Source organism: Passer montanus, unplaced genomic scaffold, assembly GCF_014805655.1.
Source record: "Passer montanus isolate IOZ18808 unplaced genomic scaffold, ASM1480565v1 scaffold22, whole genome shotgun sequence".
NCBI classification, from domain to species: domain Eukaryota; kingdom Metazoa; phylum Chordata; class Aves; order Passeriformes; family Passeridae; genus Passer; species Passer montanus.
Window position 1 is genome coordinate 7,175,585 of NW_024366815.1, and position 26,941 is coordinate 7,202,525.

General features: G+C 38.0%; 1 protein-coding gene and 1 long non-coding RNA gene across 6 annotated transcripts in view; one reads left to right on the top strand and one right to left on the bottom strand.

Annotated features, from left to right (window-relative positions):
• The window catches only part of ARL15 (ADP ribosylation factor like GTPase 15), a 226,588-nt gene extending 217,556 nt beyond the window's left edge, over positions 1 to 9,032 (bottom strand). The window contains exon 1 of one of the 2 annotated variants that reach the window (XM_039709652.1): positions 8,921 to 9,032. In XM_039709652.1, coding sequence (XP_039565586.1) covers positions 8,921 to 8,932 — 12 coding nt within the window. In that variant the 5' untranslated portion in view covers positions 8,933 to 9,032. The remainder of the gene's footprint in view (positions 1 to 8,920) is intronic. The other variant, XM_039709651.1, reaches the window with a different exon arrangement.
• A 78-nt stretch (positions 9,033 to 9,110) lies between these two features.
• LOC120502335 lies at positions 9,111 to 22,575 on the top strand. Of its 4 annotated transcripts, none has more exons than XR_005627509.1 (4): positions 9,111 to 9,303; positions 10,569 to 11,568; positions 15,032 to 15,205; positions 20,049 to 22,575. It is a non-coding gene; the product is annotated as an uncharacterized LOC120502335 (long non-coding RNA). The 4 variants fall into 4 exon arrangements; XR_005627510.1 differs by having other exon boundaries at positions 10,572 to 11,568; XR_005627507.1 differs by lacking the exon at positions 10,569 to 11,568 and having other exon boundaries at positions 15,010 to 15,205.
• Positions 22,576 to 26,941: the final 4,366 nt, after the last annotated feature.

Sequence of the window (26,941 nt, forward strand, 5' to 3'; positions counted from 1 at the left end):
TATATGCATGCATCTCTGCCAAAAAGCACCCTTCTGCCCAGGCAAAGAGTCATCTCACAAACATTAAATAATTTCTCCCACTGGAAAACAAACTCGTGGCTAACTTTCCTATTCACCCAAGACTTTGTTATTTTAATCATACCTTGTAAAAATGTGGCTGTTTATAATGACTTAGAAAGATGTCTGCCCTGCAGCTGTGCAACATTCAATTCACAACAAGCATCTGTTCTGTCCATTTTTTCAAGTATTCAGCTATGAGTACAAGTATCAGTAAAAAGCAATTTCAGTATTTGGTGTTTAAAAAAAAAATCTCATTCAACTCTGACATAGGCACACAGGCTGCAACTCACAAAGCCATTGTTTTAAATATCTATTTTGTCAGCAAATACAAGATTAAATCCCTACTCATAATATTTACAAGAGACCAGATTTTGAAAAGATTAATCAGAGCATGTTCTGCAACTGATGGCTTCAAGCACCAAGTTAAAAGCACTAGCCTCAAGAACCTTGGTGGGCAAAAGGGGAGGGTGATCCTAATCAAGTTCTCAGGAAAGAACCAAAAGACTCAACACCTGACAGAATTGCAGGAGCCAGTCAACCTGCCACCCAGCAAAAATACCGCAACCACAACTCACTGTGACATAATCCTAAATAAATCACAGCACTGAATACAGCTCCAAGACCACAAAAACAGAAAGCAAAATGAGAAAAGGAAGATGTCAGAGATTTTTTTTTCTGGTGATATGTTTCTTTAATACACTTAAGATCAAGGCACACTTCTGCTCATTTAAAGTGAAGTGATACAACCCAGTAATCACTCAGAATTGCTGTATCTTCCAGGAAAAAGTTTTTCCACCTCTATTCTTATCTGCATCTTTTTCAGTGTATAAAATTGCAAAAATTAGCAATAGAAGTGTATAAAATATGCAGGTTTTAAGGTACCTTTACATATGGAGCCTGAAACAAATTCTAAGTGCCTATGTGTTGTAAGGAACATGTGGGTACCCAAAAGAATGCACAGTGACACTACAGTAAAGGTAGCAGGAACTTTGACCAGAACTGCTGTTTGCTAACCTTGTGTACTGAACTCCAACTAGTAACCCCAAGGCTCTCCTTTCTGCACAAGATGTAACAGCCCACTCCTAAATGTTATTCCATTAATAACATTTCTAATTTAAACTCCCTGAATTCTTTTTAATACTGTTCTTAGGGATAAAAGGCACAGAAAATATTTTCATACTCTCCTTTAATGCTGAATAAACAGATTTCTAAAATACCAATCTTTTTGTACATAATCATTAGAAAAATAAATCTCAGTTTAGAGACTAGAAGAAACCTGATGTTGATGAAAAAGCAATGATACGTGAACAGGAAATAGGACTAGATCCAAGAACTCTCTTGTCATCATAAAAAGTAATCAAGTGGATGCACCAGAGAACAATGCTCTCCTCTCTTTTAAGCAATATTCTCAGTAGAACAGTTTTCCATTACTGTTTCCAGGACTGCAGTGGCTCAGGGAGTGAAAGATACAGATTAGCCAGCAGAAAATTAATAGCTGCAAAAACAGCATAGATGTTTCTCAAGAATTCTGGACCTTTTCTCCAGTCTTGCTGAAATCTGAAATTATGCAAGGTTCTAAGCAAAAAGAAAGCACTGAGAAAAGAGATCACTCATTGTAGAGTGCATCATCTCTCTACACAGGTTGTCTACACAGGTTCACTCAGCACTGTGGACCTTACATAAAAAGTTACAAATTTGTTAAAACACAGACGTCAGAAAGCCAACAGCCCTTTCTCATACATCAAGGCAGCACTTCCAAGCAGAAGGAATCTGTTAGCTACGTGCCTCTGGAGTAGATTAAGTATCTTCATAAATACCTCTGAATTAAAAAGTCTCACCTCCTGTGCAGTCAATGCAATTCTGATTACACTGGACAGCACTCCTTGACACCAGTCAGAATATCTCAATTTTCTAACTGTAATTTCCTGTTCCAGAACTGATTCTAGATTCCTCCTCAATGAGGAGGAATAATGAATGTCTTTAGTCCATAGCAAAGCATCAGGGTATCCAGGGAATCATACCTCATGGACCTATCCTTATGCTCCAGTAAACACAACTTCAGCATTTTCTACCATCATATCTGAACATCATGTTTAATACCAACCCACAATGGACCTGTCTTTGAAGACACTGTACCAATTCCTGGTCTACTCATTTTCACCTCCCTAACATTACTGCACAAGTGAGAATTCAACTACACTCACATGAAAACACAGATCCTGGATTATAACTGTGAGTTCTTCTACAAGGAAAAAAATTGCTTATTGCCTAATCTCTTTCTGATTTCAAAGATATCTGGAATATTACCTTCTCATACCAGTCAGTTGTCTTTTCTTCAGACTGAAGGACTGCAACTACTTATCTCTGCTTGTATGGAAGAAATTGCTTTTCTTCAATTACCACACCATACTTCTCTGTATTTTCTTTGGGTTTTCGATACTCTTCCTGAGACGATGCAACCAGAAATGCAGCAGGGAAGACAAGAGCAAACCTTATATTTAAGCAGTGTAAAAATGAGATATTTCTCTCTTTTTCCTTCTTAATACTCTAAATTTCTTGACAGATGTCTGGGTTGAGATGACATTTTAAAGAAGCGCCCTCATTCCCTTTCCTGAGTACTGATGGTATTTTAGGGCCTATCCATGCATCTGTACTGCCATGTGACTTCTTCTAAAAATATATGCAACTTTGCATACATCAACACTGAATTTCATCTGCCATTTTATTACAAATATCAAAAGAGGCACTAGATTTTTTTTCCTGGGTTCAATATGCATTCTTAATGTTTGTCTCTCCATCAGCCATCCAAAGCACATGCAGTTTATACAACTAAACACAAACATGAAACTCCCTTGTAATCTCTGCATTCACTTCTCCTTTATTTACTGCCAGAGCTGTGCTCTCAATGCTCATTTGTATTTCTTGTGAAATTTGTATTACAGATGACAAAATTATTACCTCATTTTAATTGTTTCAAAGTTTTTCACCTCTATTAGAGTCAAAATCATATAAACGAAGACTAAGCAATAGTTGCTGTAAAAGCTAATAAAATGTGGAAAACAGATGTTTCTTCCATACAAAAACTCCAAGTCATAATAAAAAAAAAGAAATCTGCAAACTTACTTCCCCCATATCAACAGCTCCTAGTGGATCTTGGATGCCATCTTGCTTACTCAGACTCTCCAATGCCAAAAGCTAATGTGGGTCCTGTGATGAACAAATTTTTCTTCTGTTGCTCCACTAAAACATACAGCACAGCATCAAAGATTTATGCTTTTCCTACTGTTTGTTCTTATAAGCAACAAAGCTTTAGGGCAGGACTGCATCTAGCAAAAGAGCACTTGTCAGCTACATTTCCTGCTTTGTGTCTCTTCCCCAGATAGAAGGAACTTACTTACACATTCACTGGCAATTAATTTAGTCACCTTACCAGGCTGCCAGAGAGAAAAAATAAATTCTTTATGCTGAAGAGCTCTGGCATGAGATGAGCCATCTTTTGTTAGATTGAAAATACCCTACTTATGTCCACAAGGACTTTCATATAGTCACAGTCAGTTTGCACTTCAGAAAGTTATCCTGCACACACAGTGAAAAACAGCAAAACCAACATACTGCAGAGCAACATGAGCCAAAACACAAAGAAGCACAAGATATTTAAATACTGTTGTGGTTTTTTTGTAGGGCTTTACAGCTCTTTGGGCCCACATTTGTGGTTTTAAACTAAACTAAAAATGCTTCTTTTATTAATGGAGAGCTAATATCCTCATGCAATCACAAAACATCAGAACTCCGTTTAAAAGAATAAACATCACAAGCTGGCAGTATTAAAAAACATGAGCTGATGATACTGACAACAAGCCAAAAATGTTAATCAGCATGTGGTATTAGAAGGAATATTTTGTCCTTACTAAATGCAGATATTCTCACTTACTTAAAGATTGCATTTCCAACCTTTTGTGAAATTCATCACCATGTTGCTTTGAAGCTTGGAGGTCTGACTGAAGAATTTGAGAGCAGCATACTGCAGAGCAACATGGTGTGGTAGTACATAGCAAGAGCTGGAATTGAAGTATTCTTACTACATACTTCAGACACTAATTCTGATCTAGGCCTGTGGTGTAAAAACCCATTAGTGATGTAAATCTTTCCATCTGGTTTCATTTGAAAAATATTAAATGTCATCTGTGATCACTCTGCAATGCAAACCTAGGTAAGCATTACCTTCATCAATGAAAAGATTCACATCTGATCCAAACACTAATACAGTTACATGCACCTTACAGCTGTTGTTTTCTTTCCTGCATTCAGCTATATCTTTATTTTGAAACAACTGACAGACCCCTCATCCTTGTGTCTAATCAACTTCCCAAACTGAAAGGAGGATAATAAAATAGAAGCCCTTGTGCTCTACAGAAGGTGTAAATTTTCAAGGCTGTTGTAGCTGATAGATCAGTCAACACAGAGCCCAAACAATCCTCATTGTTATGTGACAAAAGACAGAATTCCTATGAGAGGGGTGTTCAGCAAACAGTAAGAGGCCCTATGTATAGACTGTGGTTGCTCATGTTGCGGGCAATGTATCCAAACCACACCTGGGCCTCAGAAGAAAAATACAGAGTTGCTAGTATGGCCCTTAACCCACTTTTCCTTATTCAAAGGACAGCATCTACAGTTTACAAAGTTTCTGTGAAATAAAACTCTTACCTGCAAACATAGCCTCTCTAACACATTTGGGGCATGAGAAAAAAATTGTTTTCTATGTCCCGCAGATACCAAACAATGGAACTGGCAACAGCAATGGAAAGACAGGATCTGAAGTATACCAGAATCACTAAGTGACCTTGATCTATTCCATATTGCCACTTTCGGAATCTAAACTGTCCAATTAAATTAAAGAGTCTAACTATTTAAAAGAAAGGTCTTAAAAGTAAGCGGCCCAAGAAAGAAAAGCTGCTGAAAGACATTTCATGTTTTTAAGCATCACCTAACACTTTAAGAACACCAGTTTGGATTATGCAGCTTTCCCCAACCAAGACTTTGTCTGAACACTATGTAGAATGTGAGGTCAAGACTGTTTAGAAACCAAGCAGAAACTCTTATGTCACTTCAAGGCCTATTCACACATTCATCTAAAATCTGAAATTTAGTTGAATTTACTCAAAAACTTATCACATTTTAGGTTTCATGTGCATGAATGCAGAAGCAAAATAGTTTGTATCCACTAAAAACTGCGCAAAGAACAACAAGAACCCACCCAAACTTGTTATAGTTAAAAGAAACCAATCCCCAACAAAGCAACAAGGATTCTAGCACATTAGGAGTGTGCACTCTCTTGGTATTGCAGAACCCACGTTCCTGTTTAACTCCTCAAAAAACAGACCAAAAAAGGGAAAAAAAAATCACTGAAGCTGAATCAGTTCATCACTCAAGAAGAGTTATCTTCTATTTCAGAATACGCTCTTCAATACCTGCCCAAGAAATATTTTTATCTACAATTAAGATAGTACATAGTATCTTGGGATATAATTTAGGGATAAGCTATCATAATAAAAATGCTAAAAATACAAAATTAAACAGGTTATCAGTTTTTTATTATAAATCTCTTAGGCCAATACACCACCTTTCTTTTGTGAAGAGACAAATTCAAATTTCTACATCACTTTCTCAAGCAGTTTTAAAAAATTCTACACAAATCAGACCAATACATTGAACAGAACATGTAAGAACTTTATCTAGTGCAGAGGATGCCCCTGAAGAAGTGTATTGTGAAAGTCAACTCAGGAGCTTAAAATCTGCATTGTAATTGCAGCACGTAAGAAAAACCGAAGCATTTTTATTGTTTCCCCACAAGTTCTCCAAGCAAGAACTGTAAGACTGGTCACATGCCATGCTTTTCACAAGATGCATCATGGTGTAACTTCTTAAATTAAGCATAGTCTACTGAACAGAGGCCAACCAACACAAGTCTCTGAATACACTAAAATCCTTCCAGACACAATGTAGCAAGAATGAAGCTGGAAAAGGTTGCCCACAGTACCCTAGATTATGTAGCCACAAAAACCTACAAATCTACATTGATGCAGCTGTGTTCACATAGTATTTTTAAGAGAGTTAACTAAATGCAAGAACAACACTTGTAAGTAAAAGGTGCCTCTGACTAAAGATGTATTCTTTTTTTAGAGGTTCGACTTGTTGTTTAGTCATATTGATTAAAAAAAAACAAAAACACCCAAAACACACTACTCCTAACATCATAATTATATCAACACAAAAATAAAAGAGGCACCAGGCTGAAGAGCCTCTTCAAGCTATCAAAGACACAGAGGCCAGTGATACTTTTTTGTTACAATGTAAAGCTGCAAAAACAGACCAGAGCACCACAGAAGATACTCTTTTAGTACCAATTTATTACCAAATGGCACTAGCCATAAACCAAGGATCACACTCTAAGTAGGGAAGGCACTACTCAGGTTCTGGGTATCTGCCCATAAAAGTTGCAGGCCATCGTCCTGGTTGGCTCCATTCTGAGAAGGTTCTGAATGATTCAATAACCTGATGATTCTGGAAGGTGCTTCAGATGTTCAGTACTTCTTGGGATCTGCTTCTTAATAGAAAAAATACTTCTCCATCAATTCAGGCCATTGTCCTGGTTGGCTCCACTCTGAGAATGTTCTGAATGCTTTGAATAACCTGATGATACTGGAAGGTGCTTCAGATGTTCAGAACTTCTTGGGATCTGCTTCTTAATAGAAAAAATACTTCTCCATCAATGTAGGTCCTATCCAGCTAAAATCAGGAAAAGAACCCTCCTATGCAAGTTTGGGAAGAGCTGGCTGAGGGCAGACTCCTTGTGGAGGTGCACGGACCCCTGAGTTCATGCAGCAACAAACCTGGCCTCGTCTGTCCTCACCTCTTTCCACTACACTCTCTCAGCCCCATTGATAACCAAAACTCTGTCTAACACTCTGTGTCTCAGCCCTATTGCAAGAGGAAAAAACTCATCCTTTGCTCCTTGCCTCACACTGCAAGCACAGTGTGCCTGCAGGCTGCAACACAGGTGCTCAACATGAGGAACCAGCAAAGGGACCTTCTGTTAGTGTTTTCGTGCCCATGTATGTGCAAGAACCCAACATAAATGCACAAAACACAGAATTCCTTAACATGTACAGCTCTTTTTGCTATGGAAATAATGAGACAATGCCCTAGAGCCAAAGCTTAACATTCACAATGAACTTCAAGTCTTGCACAGATAAAGAGTAGGCCCATCTTTACACCATGGCAGACTGTGACAACAAGCCACAAACAGGTATTCACAACTAGTTGCCTAACTCACCATCAATGTTTTTGTTGTTGTTGTTGCTAGAGCAGACTTTCTGAGGTGCCTGAAACTCATGATCAATGAGGTTTTTTAGAACTGACACCAAAGAAGGCCACACAACAAAAAAGAGGAAAAGGATGAGCTGGAGAATAAGTGTCAGGGGAAGAAGGAAAAAAAAAGTAGAGCTATTTAATCCCCTCCCCCCTTCAGTTAATACAAAAACATGCTCTTAGTTTGCAATGCTTATTAAATTTATTGTTCTCAGAGTGGTTGGCCTTCCACACAACAGCCTGTAGCAGTCACCAAGGTTAATGCAAGCATTTGAAAAAGCACAGAATAGCCAGTTTCATCTGGTCATAAGTTTATAAAGGAAAAAAAATATCTCAGAAACAGCTCCAGGCTCTCAAGGAGCTATGAGGCTGCACTTGATACCCAGCAAGTTTATTATCAGTATTTCATTAACTAGGCTGTTAAAGAGAAGTCTGCCTACCATTTGTGCCACACAGGACTCATTTTCTAGCGTCTCTCTGTAGTGATCAAATTCAGAAAGGCAAGCCTAAAACATTTTTGGGGATTGCAAGGCTCAATAAACGAAAATAGATCTTAGCTCCATAGACACAAGAATAGTGAAGCATTGATTTAACGTATTTCTGGTTTAGTTAGCTGCCAGAAAAAGAAAAGCCAGACACTGCGTGCAGCTCTCATCTCAGCACGGCAAATATTCTGTTCATTAAAAAGAGCATCTCCAGAGATTCTGTTGCATCTGATGAGCCTCTCTTGAAAGCCTACACCCGTGAGCATCCTGTGTGAAAAAGTACGAATGACAGAGTCAAGATTCTGACTCCAAATACTTCCTGGTCGCACTTGACACCAACAACGAACAGGGATGGCCAGAAGATGCCTGCTCTTCACTGCCCCAGCTGACGCTTCGCAGCACTTCACGGTGAAGGAGCGGGCACCGGTTCACAGCACAGGGCTCGAAGCAACAGGACCGTATGGGATGGCAACAGGACTGGAGCCATCGATGGGATGCCAGGCTGAAAAGGCCAGCCACGCAGGTACCACACGACAACAAAGCCACCTGCTCCTCGGCCAGCCGCGCCACGGCGTGCCCGCCCGCCCAGGCTGCGCGGGTGAGTGCAAACACCCGCCACGATCCCAGCTGAGGTGCACGCCCGCGATACGATCTTTCACAGACGAATGAAGCCAATATTCATTAAAGAGCCATAAACACTACCCCGAATACCAGCTGCCCGGGCGCTCGGCTGATCCCGTCCGCGGTAGCAATTTAGTTCACTGAAGCATGCCCTAAGCTCCAGCATTTAGGAAAAAAACAGCGACCCGGGTCACGGCTTTAGCAACCTAATAGCGGCCAAATGAGCGGGGCCCGGCCGCTTTATCGCCCGTTACCAGCCCGCCGGGCCGGGCGCGGCAGCGCGGCCGGACCCGGCTGCCCCCGGCCCCGGGCTGCCCCCCGCGCCGCGGACGCCGCCCCAGCCGCTCAGTAAAATGTCCGACGGTCCGCTGCCGCCGGGAACCTACCAGGTAATCCATGTACCGGGGAGGCGCCGGGCGCCGCGCTGCCGAGCTCTCCGGAGGGGCCGCGGGCGCCCGCCCGGCTGACAGCGGCGCTGGGCCGGCGGGGGCAGCGCCGTCGCGGCGCTGGGAGCGGGGCAGGGCCGGCGGGGGCGGGACGCGCCGTCAGCTGATCGCACACGTGGGGGCGCGGCCCCGCCGCCCTTAAAGGCGCAGCAGCGCGGCGGGCGCGGGGCTCCGGGGTCCGCCGTCCCGCGGCCTGGCCGAGCCGGGGAAGGGCCACGGGTGCAGCAGAAACCCTGCAAGGAGCAGCTGAGGGAGCTGGCGTGTTTGTCCTGGAGAAAAGGAGGCTCGGGGGTGACCTTATCACTCTCTACCACTGTGGCCAGGTGGGGGTCAGCTGCTTCTCCCAGGAAACCAGTGACAGGGTGAGAGGACATGGTCCTAAGCAACACTGGGCGGGGTTCGGTTGGACACCAGGAAGAATTTATTCAGATATGGGGTGATTGGACACTAGAATGCCCAGGGAGGCTGAGGAGTCACGTCGAACACCTGAGGAGGTGTTTAAGGAAAGACTGGACATGGCACTTAGTGTCACAGCCTAGCTGAGGTCCTGGTGTTTGGTCACAGATTGGACTCAATGATCTCACAGGTTTCTTTCCCAATCAGATTGATTCTGTGACGGTTTCCCTAAACACCCTTGAAAGCAACGCCCATGTCTCCTGCTGCGACCTGACATCCCAACCTGGAGGCTTTTTCACAAATTTAAGGTGTTAGTAGCAATGCCTGACTCCTGGAGAAATGGAAGGGAACTTCTTCATGTGTGTGACAGTAGGATAGGAAATCTAAAAATGACACATCAAGTGAAAGAATAACGGAGAAAAACAGAGTGTAGTTAAAAGAAGTAGGAGAGTAGGTAAGGAGATAGAAGAAAACAGGTGTAAATGAGGAGCCAGGAGCAAGAGGGAATCAATATTTATAAGGATCTTGGTAAGCAGTTCACCTACCTCTGGTAAGCTGGGGTGAGGGAACATAAATTGCAATTACTGCTCTGAATTTTGTAACTAATTAAGGCCTGTTGTGGACAGTCTTAATTACTATATCCAGAGAGTGTTGGTAAGATGTTCCCCCTTGGCCCTGCCCAAAACACATCTTGCCAATTGATAATTAATTTTCCTCATACATCTAGTCTAGAAAAAAAATTATTCCTTTGGCTGTCCTTACTTTACTTTGAGATTCAATATCAAATACATCTGCATAGCAACTCAAGTTTAATTTAGATGAGTACAAATTAATTTTTTTTTACTTTTAATTATATAGAGGTTCACTAATTTTAGTACTTTAGTAGGTTATGGGTGGAAGGAGGGATACAGGCTTGGCCCTTCCTGCTATTCAGCATTTTGACTGTTTTTCATGTAGTCACAGCCTTTGCTGGCAACAGTCTCTTGATCCTGAAATGTCCTTTTGGCAGGGGGAACTACAATGTAAAGACTACTTTAGCCACTACACGGGTGGGTAAAGTAGGCCTCTCAATAATGTAACGCAGGAGCTCCAAGAAACTGATTTCATCACACTTCTGTCATCACATGTGATTTTTAACATTTTGCAATGCTTTCCCCTTAACAATTAAAATTCTTAATTTCTTCTTTTTTAGCAGTAATACATCATTCTTGAGACGTGCTGCCTTTTGATGCTTCTCTAAATGAAGGGTGACTGAAATGAGAACATCAAGGACAAGCAGATAGTTCAGAACTGTTTCCTGTGAGACAAATAGGAAAGGACTGGGAATTATTTCTTCTATAACTGATTGAGAAGAAAATAGAATTATGAATCTAGAGAGTTGCTGCAGAGATGCTGCTGTGATAGGAAAAGAAGTAATTGGCTTTTATTGCAAGAAGGAAGATTCAGTTCAGCTACTGGAAAATAATGGGAAGGATATTTCTACATGGACAGACATCCCATTCAAAGCTAGCAGAATTTCTGAAAGTAGCCATGAGTCATAATAACATTTCTCAGATGTAGTTTAATTTAGTTACTTAGCACTGATGTACATCTGGAGAAAAAGACCCCTCTGTTTTATATGAAGCTAATAGATCTGATTATGAAGATGTAGTGTGTTCATATATCCCAAGAAAAATGTTTATTCTGTTTCATAAGTGTGATTTTCTTTCTAGTTGATAAACAAGACCTCACGATCTGGACACAAAATCAGTTTTAAAAAATCAAGAAATTTATCATATATACAATGAAAATCCCACAAATTTGATCAAAAGAGAAGTCAAGCTTAAATTTATGTATTAGTCCTTCTGTTCACTATAAACACATTATTCCTTTGGCCATTGCATAGCCTTATGGCACTTTAATTTTATTACATAAAGTGGAGATTAACGTTGAACAATAGCAGAATGTAAGCAGAATACAAGTCCACATGCCTTCCAGCCTACATAGCAGTCATGATGTTGCTGAGATTTTTCTAGCAAGTCCTGTAAAATTTCTTTCATCTAAAATGAAGTTCAGTTTCATATTGGAATATATGCCTAATGCAGTGTAAGTTATCTTCATAAAGAAGCTTGTCAGCAGGAACTCATATGTCAAGATAGGAAGGAAGAGATCAAAGTATTTAAATGGAGCAAACGTCATGTGTTGGCTGTGAGGTAATTAGTCTAGTTCCAAAAATGGAAGTGAGCTTATGCAGAAGCACAAGTTTATCTTCAGTGAAATCCTGTCTCAAGAAAAATTTTCTGTAAACTTGTATGAAAAATAATCAGTCTGGTACTCAGACTTTGACCCTGAAAAGTGCTGAGTACAACATTGCTTCTGTCACTGCAATTTAATGAGTGTTTAACCTAAGAGTAGCACCTGACAAATTCAAGCATTTGTAGCACTAGCAGTTAGCAAACTCTGATGGTGGATTTGACATAAAGGTGTATTTGTTACCTAATAGATATCAGCAAAATGGGAATTTAAAATGTGAATACTAACTAATATGCCTATTTCCAAATATATCTGCCTGAATATATTTTTTGGAATTGCATAGCCAGCTGTATATATGAAAAATTGTCCACTGAGCATTATCTTGGAAAACAACATGAATGACAGGTAGTGCATCTTTTAGTCATATTGCTTTAATTTCCAGACTCATTAGTTAAACAGATTCTGTCATAATAATGCTTCTGTAGAAGTCCTGCAGAAAGCAGTGCTGCTATTTATCCAGTAGGTGTACATAGATATAGTGGTGGCACATCATGGTTTGAATGATCTGAAAACTGGGTATTTTACAAAAGATTCCCTCAAACAAAAAGACCCAGTAGCACATCAGTGACTGAGACAATCTAAACCACTTTGCCACATGAGAATAATTTAATTCTTTAAAAAGACAAAGTACAAAAATTATATGTTTGTTCTCCCCTTGCTTTCTTCATCCCACCCATTTTTTTTAACAGGGGAAAGGCAAGTGATTATTTTTTTATTAGTAGCCAGAAGGTGGTTGTTTTAATCACTAGGTTTTACTTATATAAGGAGACTTGATAGCTCTGTTTAAGAACACTAATTACTGGAGGGGCACAATATTTTACCCTTATAAATAAAGTTGACAAGAAAAGTATTTATTATCTTTGAAAGAACTGAAAGAGGCTACCTTACTCATACTTGTCAACATTAGTTTTCCATGGTAGAAGGTTGTTACAGCAGCAGTTGTCCCATCTTAGGACAACTCATAGGATAGTTAGTAGGAAAGTAAAACATAATTTATACCTTCAGGTTAATACCATATACTTACTCTGGAAAAATAAAATCTGTAGGAAAAAACTCTCACATAAAAATATGGACTTCTTTGATTTAGGATGCTCATACAGTAACATAAAGGCTCCCAAATGCTACAAAAACCCTTTATTTTTTATGGCTAGAAATTTAGAATTGGATGCCTTAGAAGGTACAAATAGTGCTTAGTTCAAGAATACAAATGATGTGATAAAACAGTCTCTGACTTCACTGGCAGAGTAGAAAAGAAGTTGGAAGTTAAGATTAGTTAGAAGAGTTCTGTTGTTCACCAGCTGGAAAACTGATAGGAAAAATATTTGAATGGTCTAATGGTAATAGATTTCTAAGTATACATTTTAACAATAAATGCATGTGGCCAATTGTGACCAAAAGTATTTCCTAGAAATATCCAGAAGGGCATAAAAATGTAAAAAGAGCTGGACAGAGAAATGAAAGAATGAGGTTTTCATTAGGAGTGTTTGAATATTAAATAGATGCCAAGAGCAGTCAGCAGTTTTATTTGCAGCTCAAATTTCAGTAACTTGGAACCTGCTGTTAATCAAACTCATGTAACTTACCGGGAGAGGGAGAAGGTGTTCTGAGTAAATAATGTTTGAAGCAATTTGCAGCTCTTTATCTAATATATTGACAAATGTCAACATGCAGAGATACTGCAGCCAAAGGTGAATGAACACTATGAGAAGCAAAACCTCTCAGTCAAAAATCTCTTTCTCTTTGCTCTAATGCTTTGCTGCCTTCTGGCATTTTGGTCATCATGTGTACTATGGTTATATATTTTTTTGTTTGTTTGTTTTGGTTTTGGTTTTTTTTTTGGCCTGTAAAAGAACACATAGATATGAAAGCAAGCAAACAGATTTTGAAAAGGATATTTCACCTGTTTTTCCTCTTGTTTCCTGAAATATTTGGCTGACCTTGAGGTAACCTCACTGGCAAAATAACAACAGGCAGTCTATAAGCAAAGGTTAATGATGAAACAAGGTCAAAAGTAGAAACCAGTTTCCCACTGCAGTTACATTGATATACATTTAGTATAATTATAATTAATAATTAATTTTAACCTTTGGGTTATGAATAAAGTGATTATAATATTACAGTTGATTTTATGTAAGTTATTTACTCTTTCCTGTGCACCAAAAAATGTTGCTGTTGATAAAATGATGCAAAAAAATTTGCCTGAGGAAATTTGAATAGATTATATTGCCAAGTAGGCTGAAATTTACATGTAATATTTTTTCATTTCTACGTCACCCCAGCTCAAGTTGGTAGTGCTGTAGACTGATTTTTAATTTCATGGCTGTTCTATGTTAGGTTTTTAAACAGTCCCACAGCAATAAAATGTGTAATTAACAGTCCTAGTCCTAAACTGTTAACCTTGTTTGAATTATTAGCAGAATTTGAAGACTAAATGGCCACAGATATTTGCCTTGGTAGTAGGATTTCTGTGTTTAAGAGATTTAGGAATTTGGAAGTCTTAGACTTAGGGCTTTAGGGTTTCTTCTCATATACACTTAAGAAAGCATTTGCATCTTTCCTTGATTTCTTTTTTGTGCAATGTAGAAAATAATGTGGTTATGTGAAGATTAAAAAAAAATAAATTCACAGTTCTGATCAGGTTTAATTTTCTATTGCTTGTGGCATGATTTGGTTTAATTCTCTATTGCTTGTGGCACTGTGGAATACTTCAAGAGATGAAGTAGAAGTTGTATCTTACCTTCATGTCCCTGCTAACAAGGGAGGTAAACCCTAAGAAATCTAGTCATGTTTTTCATAATGTCTGGTTTTCTGGGATGAACTGAACTTTCCAATTTTTGTGACTTAAGTGTGGTATATTTTATGAGGACTATAATTTTGTTCAAAGTTTGTAGTACATTTGTTTCTAATATTGTTTACAAAGTACTCAAATATTTATCTCTCATGTTCAGATTGTTTTGCCTTTTTACTGAATGAATATGTAAATAGAAACAGTACAGTTAGACTCTGTGGTCTTTGCTCTAGTGTTAAATGCAAGTACATGTGTCCCTTTGCAGTCTTTTATTTCCATGATGAATGCTTTGTTAGACTAGAATTATACTTGTACTCCTAATTTACCCCTAAAAAAATGAGAGACACAATACTCAGTCTCTTTCAAATTATAAATGGGCTGGGTACTGATCCAGTTCTTACAGCCTTCCACCTTCTTATTCGGGCTCAGAAAATACTTCTTATGTTGATAAGTTTTCAAATCATAGTCTTACTAAGGTGTGAAAAAAATGCCATTGCTTTACTAGAAGAAAATGTATCTTATGACCTACATAATGCATCTGTTGTGTTTGAAGATTTACAGTGCCCATCCCACAGGTCTGCCTGTCCAAAGGAGAGGGAGGTCAGTACACAGATAACGCTCTGCAGTAACCTGGAACATGGGTGACCGTGGTCTGCATCAGTCTTTCTCTTCACTCCAAAGGAGGAAGATTCAATAATGGCACATTATGAATTGGTGAGAGGAATTATAACGTCTCAATGCAAATGAAGGTACAGATGATTCTGAAACAAAAGAAAATGCAATTTCCATATGACCTTGTGTTTCATATTTATACTGAATGTATTGTCCCATCTTATGTACTTACACTGTGTCTTCCTTAATAGTCCTGTCTTCCCAAGTCAGTGTGACTACAAACTCATAAAACTAAACTTTGCTTGTAGTGTAAATATAGCATATATTAGGAATAAGCTTGGCAAAGCATTGCAGCAATATCTGAAGATGACCATTTTCTCTCTTGCTGGATATAATGAACATCAGATACAAAGTCTCTGTGGTTCAAGGTTTTTCTACACTTTTAGTTTGTTTCTGAGTACTAAATGAAAAGAAAAATGCTTTCTAGCAAAAATAATAACTGCTAAAAATGAATAAAAAATAATTGGTATAGACATACCTTTGTACCAGGTTTTAGTCTCATCTAGGTAGTATATTAAATAGCACATTAAGAAGAGAAAGAACAAAATAGTAATACACAGCTTAAAGTCTGAATGCCACTTACCAGTTCACACAAATGTAATTCTTTTATTCATATTAGGCAATTTAAACTATGCATGTGAACACAACTTATAATTAAACCTGCATTTTGCTATGCAACATATCCTTAGGAGCTCTTTTTTGTCTTTAAAGCACATCCTAAAGGCCTACTGACAATATTTATAGAAGCAGATAGTAAATAGATCCTTCCTAATTTATTTTTTTTCTTATCTCAGATTTATCTTAGAAATCCACAGGTCAAGTTTTCACTGCTTGTTTGGTATCACAGATTTTTAAGAAACTGTTCTATTAGTGTGAGTGGAAATAAGAAAGGAACCCTCTGCAAAATGGATGATCTTTGTAATGAGAAAGGTTGCCCATTCTGAAGTCACATGCAGAAATCCACTTTTAAAAACATAAATTAAATTTGCATCTTCAGCATTACCTTTATTATTATAGCAATACTAAGAATATCATCTCTCTGGAAGGCAGGACCATTTGTCTCAGAAAAAATAGAAAAGCCTATACTCATCTTTATAAAGATGCTATACTTGATTTGAAGACCTAATTCATGTTTCTACTAAAATCTCTCTTTTCAATAGAAGCAAGACACCAGCTACCTGACTTTCATGTAACGGCTACTTTGTTTACAAGTTTTCTTGTTAATTGAACTGGATTTTCATAGGTCTTATGCACTTACTTCTACAGCTAGGCAGACTTGAAAGGAAAATATAGCTTTTGAATTCTGGCTACCCAGCATACCTCATCCATGGCCAAGAGGGAAATGTAAAGCAAACAAGTGAAGCAGCTTAGATGTGTTTATCCAAACAAAACTAAACTCTAAAAGGAAATTTGATTATATAATTACTTGTCTCATAACTAGCACATTGATCAAAAGATGTATTTTGCACTTTGACCATGTAGCCTGTGTGTTTTTGGAGTACATATTTTATCTTTGAACTTAGGCTAAATTAGCATGACAAGATCTGACACTGTTACTTTCTGCATGGAAGATTTTTTAATTAGAGGAAACAAGACACCATCTGTTTGGACATGGGCAGCTGACCCTGAAATGCCATTGCTGTCACAGCTCTCTCCACTGTATCTTGTTCCCAGCCCAGAAGACACTTCCAGTAATACTGTTCCCAAATGACTGGAAGCTACCATCCAAGATTATAACAGCACACTGGGTGGCTTCTGAATCCTTAAAGCACAGGGATGTGGCAACAAGAATTGGGATGAAATGAGATATAATAGTGGGATTCTGCTTGTTTAAATCCTTTGTCTTACAGAATTCCATAGAAGGAATAGAAATAAAATCTAGCCTCTTAGAGTCAGAATAAAGACCTGGAAGGAGGCAGAGAGAGGATTTGCAATAAATGGAAAAAAAATCAGTATTGAATTCTGCTGTGGAAGATAAGTGGCAATGCTCAACAAGTGTATTTGAGAGTTTCATTTCTTAGAACTGATTGAAAGCAGGGAAAGAAGAACTGGAATTGGCTTTAGGATGTTCCAGTGGGAAGGATGACTGGAAAAAGTGAGGTTTGTGAAAAGGGTGGGATTATAGAAAAATGAACCCCCAGCAGATCTTGCAAAACAGGTCCCAAACACTATTGTTCACTTTGGTGGTGCCTGAAAATTAAACTTGCCCATTGCCATTGGTATTGGTGAGAAAAGCCTCCACAGATTTCAGCTGATTTCTGAAAAAGACCTGAATGGTTTGTTAGCAAGCCCTGTTTTCCTTTGGGTATCTGGAGGAAGGCCAAGGAAGTCTCTAATATCCATGGCTACCTTTTATGGAGCTTTTTGGATGCTGGTGATAGTTGTACAGTTGTACCTTTAAGATTATTCAGTTGCTAGCACTTATAACAATACATAAATTGTTTATGTTCTTTATTCCTCCTTGTAGAATGAAACTTCTGAGAAATGTTTCTTTCCCTCCCAAACACACATATAAAAATAATAAAAGAAAATGTATAAAATCCTTTTGAGAAAAATACAGGTTGGCAAGAATAAAAGACATTATTGACTGAACTAGCTGGACAGAAATAAGCTATTTAAACAATTTAATTCTGGTCATTGGGCTGTGTAAAATCAGGTGTGGAAAACAGTTAAAGGCAAAGTCTATTGTAACTCCCTAGTATATTAACTAAGAAATTTAATCTTTTTAAGGGTGTGAAAGCTATCTAACCATTTGTCTATAAAAAGCATGGAGTAAGGGTTATTGCCATTTAACAAAGAACCAAATGCTTCTGTGCCCTGGAGAGCAGAAGATGGTCACTGACAGGGAAGGATTCAGTCCAGAAAGAGATTATGTGCTGAGCTGCCTTGCTTTTTTTTTCCTGGGAAGAGGTACCAAATGAATAGACATTTGGTGTTAATGACAATTACAGTAAATGTGAACTTGCTCTTACTACAGGCAAGATTAGGTCTGCGTCATTGTTTTTTTTCTGAAATAAACACAATTACTTACTGTATTTAAAACCACAGAATTAGTGCATTATAAAACTCATTTCATATTTTCCAAATGAATGAACTAAAAGGAGGTGCCAAAAATTTCATTTTAAATATCAGTAAGAAACTCTGAAAGTGCTATCCTGTTCACAGGCAGAAGCAAGCTGCTGTGAATCAGGGTATCTCTCAGCATTCCTCATAATGCCACTCACTTTTCAGGCTCTACTAACCTGCTTTGGGATTCAGGATAGGGAAATGTGTGACTAGATTTCTGTCAGGATATGGCTCCTGCTGACAGACTTTGTGCAAAGGTCTGTATCGTTAAATATGCATTAAGTTTTGAAGAGACTCAGGAATGAAACTAATTCCAAATACCTTATAGTAAAATGTAACTGCAGACTAAGAATAGGCAGAATGCTCATTTTATAGTCTCCTTATTTTATACAAACTCTACATGACTAACTAAAATTCCATCTTATTTACAGGAAACTGCAAGTATAGAGTTAAGAGAAATAATCACAGGTTTATAGCAATTATGCTAATGGCAGTCCTGGGAAAATCACAATTCTTTGGTGTATGTTTTTTCACATATGCACATTAGCATATACAGTCACTTGTCTCTCTTACTTTCACTGCAACATTTTTTCCTAATAATGTCCAGCTAGTGTTTGAGGCTTATTTTTTTTTTTACTCATTCTACAGTATAGGCATTAGAAAAATTAAGATTTCATCCTTTTTTCCCATCGCTCTTTTAAGTCCAAAGGAATGCGAAATTCAATTTTAATATGAACTTTGTCCAAGATAGCACTGAAACTGAGTGTACAGTTGTTAATTTCAAATTGAATTGAAGCAATTTCATCCTGAAACAGCTTTTTTGGTAGACACAATCCATTAATAGTACTATAGTATGATAAGTCTATGAATGTGCATTTTTTGTATTTTCCTTGCAAACTAATGTTTTATTGGGTGAGTTAAACAAAAGCAATAGCCTTGCAGAGGACAATACAATTATATTTACTTTACCAACAGCAAGAAATGGTAAATCTGCTGAAAATGTTTTAATTTCTATTCAAATGCAACCCTTTGACAAACTTTAATTACTATGTGTTTTCTTATTTTCTGAATACCTACTCTCCACTTGCTGTACCCCTGTAATATCAGCTGCATTATAATGATGTCCAAGGAGCCACCCACTAGCAAGTGACACACTTGGTGCCATAGTAGGGCAGCTGGGAAGGCTTACCCCTTCTACTGTCTGCCTCTGATGCCTGAGTCAGCAAGCTGTTCTTTAGTTTCATCAGGAATGTTAATTTTCTTCTTTGTCACTAGTAGTACACCTTCCTACTTACAATTTTCACGATCCTCCTTGTTTGCTCTTTTTCCTCTGAAAGCTTCATAAGATGTTTTGTGGTTTTGCATGTGTGTATTAGAATATACTGTTTCTCCTAAAAATAATAATAATCTAAACAGGCATATGATGCTGATACTTTTTCCTACACTCTTTGAAAGTGGAATAAAGAGTCTGTGATTTTCCAGAAGCCAGAGAGAAAAACCTGCCGTAGAGACAAGAACCAAATTGGATTTCTTACCTCCCAAGGCAGTGCCCCTAACCAAAGTCCAGCCATCCTTTCTTGCTAATGTCTTGGCAGCAGCTTGGTGACCTATCTTGTCAGTAGCAAAACCAGTTAGTGATAATCATCTGAGCAGCACAAACGATGCTGCAGACGTGCTATGGAACAGTCTTGTGTATCCAAGAAGCTTAGGTGCATTAGGGACAAGAGTAGGGGAATAAATACAACAGAGACCATGTACTCTTGGAAATGCATTTCCACTCAGGCAATTTACTGTGTGAGTGGGAACTTTGCAATAACACTGCCCCTTTTTCTCACTGTTCTTATGTGTTTCCAGAAGGAGGGTCTAAATATAGCATGTGAATTCAGCCACTTCAGTGCAATTCTTTCATCAATCCTTCATGCAATTACAACTCCAAAGGAGAGGAAAAATAAGACAAGGATGTGAATATTCTGACTCCATCTTGAAGAATTCTTGCTTAGGAATATATTTTGTTTGTCTTTTGAAGATCCTCCACATAGTCTTGGGGCTGGAAGAAACTGGCAAGAAGCTGTGCCATGAAGAAATGCAAGTAATGGCCCTGAGATGGGGTTAGTTGCCTAGAGCATGGTGCTATTTGTAGAGCATGTAGGTTCAATCCCTGTTACAGACTACTTAATGAAGAGTTGGACTTGATGATTCTTGTGGGTCATTTCCCACACAGAAAAATTCTGTGAATCACAATGTCCAAGATGCTGATGGTGCTCTCAGCCAAACGGTATCTTACATGAGGAAAACAGACTGAAATATGGTAAGGTTGTGTAAAAGCTCTTTAAGGGCTAAGTATTTTATGTGGTAACTATGGATTTCAGCTCTTGAAGCAAGTCCAAAGCATGCTTTACAGGGCTGTTTTACTCTCATTAACCTATTTTAGATTTTTCCATTGAGGGAGAGATTCTTTGCCTTTAACCCATCTGAAGAATATGTGAGAAGGAATACCTGTTGTATTTTATTTCTGGTTTACTTCAGCATGAAGGAGATGGGTAGATCTGGGTCATATATGATTTTTACAGTCCTGGCAAAACAACAAACTACTTTTATATGTAACTAGTGTGAAATTTGATCTCTTGCTTCTATGTGGAGACTTTAAGAATAAAATGGATGTGAATTTGTTAATTCATTAACATGTAATTCTGTTAATACTTATTCAGAGAATTAAATATTGTTGTTATTCTGAACACATAAAAACCTATAAGCAATGGTACTAAATTATCCAGATACTGGGAGATTCTTTCAAGTAAAACTGTTTATCTTGTGAGCAAAAGGCACTGTCCATTTGTGCTTAGAGCAAATGATTCTTATTGGTGTTGATCTTCATTTTCACCCGGCTCAGCAGTTCAGCATGCATATTAATGCATTGTCTTAGAACTGAGCCGTAGGCAAAAGTAATGTTTTTCACACACTCACTGTTTTAATGGCTAGCTTTCAGAAGACTGAGACACATTACTGCATACAAACAGGTATTGGTAAAAGTCCAAACAAATTCTGTGGTATATAAATAGACTTCCGATCTAAACATTTTAACCTGGGTCCTACAAAATCTTGCCTACATTTCCTAATACAATTCTGCTGCAGGTGGAGAAGTACTGGTGTATCTCTGCTGGAACCGTGGGCAGAAAACACCCAACAGATTCAGTCTCTAGACAGTGAAGTACCGAGAGGTTTCATTTTACCGCGTCAGCTGACTCGTAATTCTCAAGGGAGAGGAGCAGACAGAAGTCACAACGTATTCAGATCTAACTTCTCTTTTGAAAACTGTACATTGCTATCTGAATTAATTCCCAAATGTGATTTTGCCTTTCTGCATATCTCACATCCTTGTAGCAAATTGTGTCTTGTGAAAAACAAAGAACAGAAACCTAACAACTGTGCCTGTTGTGCAGTAAATTTTAAAAATACTTAGTAAGAAAATGCTGAATTTCAGATTTCCTGTGCACATTTATTTCAGCTTGCACGTGCTTGTATATTATAATGTGCTGGCCAATTATATAACTCTACTGTATATTATCCACTTGAGTACTATATCAGTCAGAATTAAATTTTCTTTCTCTTTACTTTCTAGTAAAGAATTATTGATGCATGTGGCCTCATATTTTTCTTATGTTTTTTACTCACCACTTGACAAATTCTGTCTGAGGACAGAAATCTTTTTTTCTGGTCACATAATCTGACATTTGCTTCTTCACAGATACTATACTGTGAAGATACTATACATTTCTGTACAGATACTATATTGTTTCTAAGATTCTATTATACTAGTCAGTTCATTTTCACAACAATCCACTAGGATGAGAGATTATTATTGCTTTCTTTCAGAAGCAGGAATGAGGCACAGAAAGTTAAAGGTCAAAGTATTTATTGATTTTGGGCACCTAATATAAACCAGAAAGGATTCTGTAATATTTAATACCAAGTAGCTACTGGCCAGACCACTTTTAATATTTCCTGGAAGTATAGCTCTCAGTGCCTAGCACTGCTGTAGGTCTTGACATTCCAGCTCAGACCTGCTGTAGTGGAACAAACCATGGGCTAATGGCTTTTTCTGCTAGTCTTTCTCCCCACATCTGGAGGTAATAACTGCAGGGGTTTGTATCGAGTAACAGAAGGCATCAGTCCAACTGTTTCAAACATGCAAGCAATCAATTCCGTATTAGTTGGTACAAAAGGCAGAGCTGACATGTGGCAGCCTCGTATGCCAGCCAGCTTGGAGTTGGAAAGACAACTCCTAATGAACTCACCCACACATGAGATGGGAACATAAAGGGTAACAATATGTTGGAGGCAAGTGCAGCAACTACGTTTTGGAAGGCTCTAATGGCTTTTTGTCTTCTCAAATGGGACTGAATTTTGCAAGCAGTCATGCACCTGACATGTAATTGGTATGTAGCAAGCATATCTTGTAACCACATTACCTAGCTGTCTAAATGCTTGCTTCACACTTGGATATGGATTAAAAAAAATACATGCATGAAATCAATGTGTGACATTTGAAACCAGGAAATTGAAATTATTATCAGAGTATGTAAAGTGGCTTTAAAGACTAAAGAAATTGACCTCCTGAGAAAAAATAATAATGATTCTACATAAGCAGAGTGTAGAACTGCAACAGTAGGACAACTGAAACACACTTTTCCAGATTGCAGAATAGTTTGGTGTCTTTTTATGGTATCAACAGGATGCATTTTGTACTCTGGGAACAATAGCAACAGGAAACTGTATTTGATTTCTCAAAATAGCATAGGCCTCTTGCACTGTTTAAGTACCTAAACTTAGGATGCTGGTTTCCTAGGTTCTAGACTAGACCTTAGATTACAGAATTACCACTTGATGGTATATTGGTCCCAAATCTCTTTTGCGCTGCAGTCTGTGCATGTTAGCCCTCCCACAATTATAGTTCATAGAAGAACTCATTACAATTGTTTGCACACTGGTGGCCAAGTGCTCTCTATGGCTTGCTATACAAAGGAAGAATGAAGCATGATTTGGCATCTGATTTGGCCCTGACTCTTGTTCCTGAGCAGAAAAGGGGCCTGTCTCCAAATTACACACAGTGAGGTTGGAGAACTAAATGAAAAACATAATAAAACTGTATCAGAGTAGGGAGAAACTAGAAAGCATCCTTTCTTCCTCTCGGTCATATTCTTAACTCTAAAATGTTGTACATTAAAAGAAAAAAAAAAAAAAGAAAAATTATTGCCAAAAACATCTAACATTGAACCAGTGAACCAGTGGAAAAAAATGCCATAGGCTGTGAACCACTGGTATGTGATTTAATAGTCTGTCATTGTTCTTAATCCTGTTATTGTTTTCTTTGCTATTTGTTTCCACAGCAGAATTCCAGCAGTGGTAGAAAATGAATAGCGGTGAGACAGTTTGGAGTCTATATGAAACTGTCTGGTGGTTCTTTCTGTCCTGGATTTTTGCTAGAATAAGATTTAATCCTGTAGCCTTTACTTTGCTGGTATCCTCAGTGAATGTTCTGAGAATAGCAATGACAGTAGGGAACTGACAAATTGGACAGATAACCACGAATTATTCAACATCCAGCTGCCTTTAGATACTATCACTCAGTACAGTTTGCTGAATGACAGCTTGCTTGTATGCTAATAACCAAATTTCCTTGTGTTTAGAACATTTTGTCTTTCATTCTACTTCAGCCTCCCTTATCCATCCATCAGTCATTCTCTTTGTAAAACTGAGTATGTTTTGAATTGATAACAAAATGTCAACAATGCTAAGTCCTTTGACTGCATGTCAAAACCCCCTCTGTGGTTTTGCCTGTGATTAACTCTTCCGAATTATTTTCCTATGGCTTTATTCATCCCTACACAAAGAAGCCCCTCTTCACTTTCTCAACAACAGAGTCCACAGTCTGCTATCTGTAAGTTCCTTTAACTGGCCCCAAAGAAAGCTACAACCTATATGGAATAGCTAAGTAAACACGTCCAGTAAATACATGAATTATTTTTTAAAACTTCTCTCTAAGAATAAGTAATCGTGTTCAAGTTCAGTTGTACTAATTACTAATCTTTGACTACAGAACTACCCCATTAGCCTGCACAGACTTTATTTACCTCCTTGGTACAGCAAAGATTAAAATGGAAGAAAGAGCTTCTACTGTGAAAATAAAATTGTTTCTATAACATGTGAGTTAAATCTGCCTTTATAAATATTATTTTTCTCTCATGACCTCACTACAAACACTTTATTTCTTGCAGAGCATGCTATGTAAACATAAACCTTAGCAAAATAAAGTTTAATTAAAGATCTTCTGACCTTCAGTAGAACAACATACAAGCAACAGATTTTCACAGCAGTTACAATCTGTGTTATAAAAATAGCTGTATTGAGAAATATGTGTTGGGAGGAAAGTATTGTACTAATGAAAAGAAAGTGCTACCTTTCCTACTAAGCAAGTTTCTGGTCATGTTAAATAAATGTTTACATGTACAGAGATCTTTGTTTAAAGGGTAAGGCAAAGACTGAGTTAGATTCTGCCAGTATTTTATATGATGCAAAGGCTTTTCTATGAAGAAAAACAAATCTCCATTTTTTCCAGCTTATGTGGCATGAGGTCTTTGCAAATAGGCAAGTGTACAAAGCAGGTCAGAAAACATTTTTAGATTTTGCAAATTCTAACATGTATAAACAGAAGGTCAAATAAGAGAGAGGAGAAAAAGAGTTATAAATTTCAGACCTAACACTTTTTTAAAGCATTCGTGACTCACATATGTGGAATAACCTTCTTATCCATGTCCCATAAATTCAGGTTCACAGTAAATTAATTGATAATCTTTAAAAAAAGACTGTTCAAGTACTGTCTTCTGAGACGAATGCATACCAGGAAAGAAAATGTAATTTCAGAAGTAGTATGGATGATAGGGTCAACATAAAGGGCATAAATTCTGCACTGATACACTTCTTCACTTAAGTGCAAGTCCAGTAAAGATAAAGGATTATGTAGTTTATATATCAGAATTTGTTCCTCATACTTCACTGAAAACTATCAACAGAAAAGGATTTCTGGCAGCAGATTTTACTACCTCTGCAGCCTTTCTGGCATTGCCAAAGTCAGGAAATTAGGACAATATGACACTCTTGTTTAATTCCAACACTAAATGAAATAACAGTTCTGACACAGGAGCCAGATTTTGATTGGCTTTCACCATGTGGAGGGGCAAGGTAAGACAGTATTTTTTGACAATGAATTATTAGCTTTTCTTTGAAGAATTTCATATTACCCACTAAGTCACCATATGAAGACAATAGCATTGAGACACCATCAATGTGCTATCAGTCTCTCTAAATTTGAGATTTTGGAGCAAGCCTTCCACTCCAGTCAGTCTCCAGCTGCTCATTGTCAGCTAAAGATGCTTGATGCGGTAGTTAATTCCCAGGGTACATTGATCTTAAACAGCATATTTATGTCATTCCAGAGAGGAATTGTTCACTGACCACAGCAAACACTTCCTGTAAATTCTTCACAAATCCCAGCAGTTTCTTTATAAAGACTTTCTGGATTAAGTACTTCTACCCTAGGATCAGCAGCAGTCACCTTCCAGACCAACACGTTGACACTCGGCTCCAACGAGTTCTCGGCTGAGTTTTCAGGGATTCTTTGAACACAGAACTTCTTAAATCTCAAAATTAATTTAGTAAGTTCAATTATTTTCTGGTAAGCAGTTACTTTGACAAATATATCCAGTACACCACATATCTTCACTTAGTTCTTTGGAAGAAGAAAGAAACAAACATCAAAAACCAAAAGGAATACTGGGTGCTTTGTGCTAATTACATACTAGCATATTTATGTGTAATGTAGGTCCTACACAATACATAATTTTAAAGAGCATAAATTTTGCTACTTCCAGAACTTCATAGGTGGGATCTTCAATACTTGCATTATTTTTGCTAAAGTGGTCCACCTGAAAACATGCACAGCTGAAGACGTCCCCATAGACAGGGGTTTCACTTCTTAAATGTACATGCCAGCACTAGCTATGAAATTTTAACAGGCCAAAAATAAATACATGAGTCTTACTCTACTTCATTGCCTTGAGCTATTCCTACCAAGTCTCAGGTAAAACCTTCAGTGAGGCAGAGGAGGAGGAAACCTGAAAATTGGCATTCTTCCTGGAACACTAGTTGATTTTTAACTGGTGAAAAGTAAGACTGTTTTTACAGCAAGAGTGCTTTGGATCCTGACTTTCAACAGCAAAACGGAGCTAAGGCACATTATTCTCTTTTAATTGCTCATTTCCTCTCTACTGTTTTGTCTGCAAGAATTGAACAGGTTATTATCACTCTAAAGAGTTTGCTTTCTATAGGAATTGCTCAAGAATTTGTGAGGCACAGATGCATTTGCCTCTAGCATACATACAATTATTTAGAAACAAGCCATGTGAATAACAAAGCAGATCTGTATAAAGAGTTGCATTACATTACTGTAACTTGTACAGTAATGTGAAATTCAAAAGTCATTGTTATACATGTTGTATTTCATTCCTTCACTGTTCTGTAAAGCTGTTGTTCCAACAGCCGCTGCTGTGGTCCTGTCAACCTTCATCTGCTTCATCCTCATCCTTCATCTGCCCTTCTATCATTTCAACATGTCAAGAAAAGCTGGTCTTGTAATAGTGGTTGCAATGTGTCAAAATGATAGTCCATTCCATGATTACTTATATTTCTCA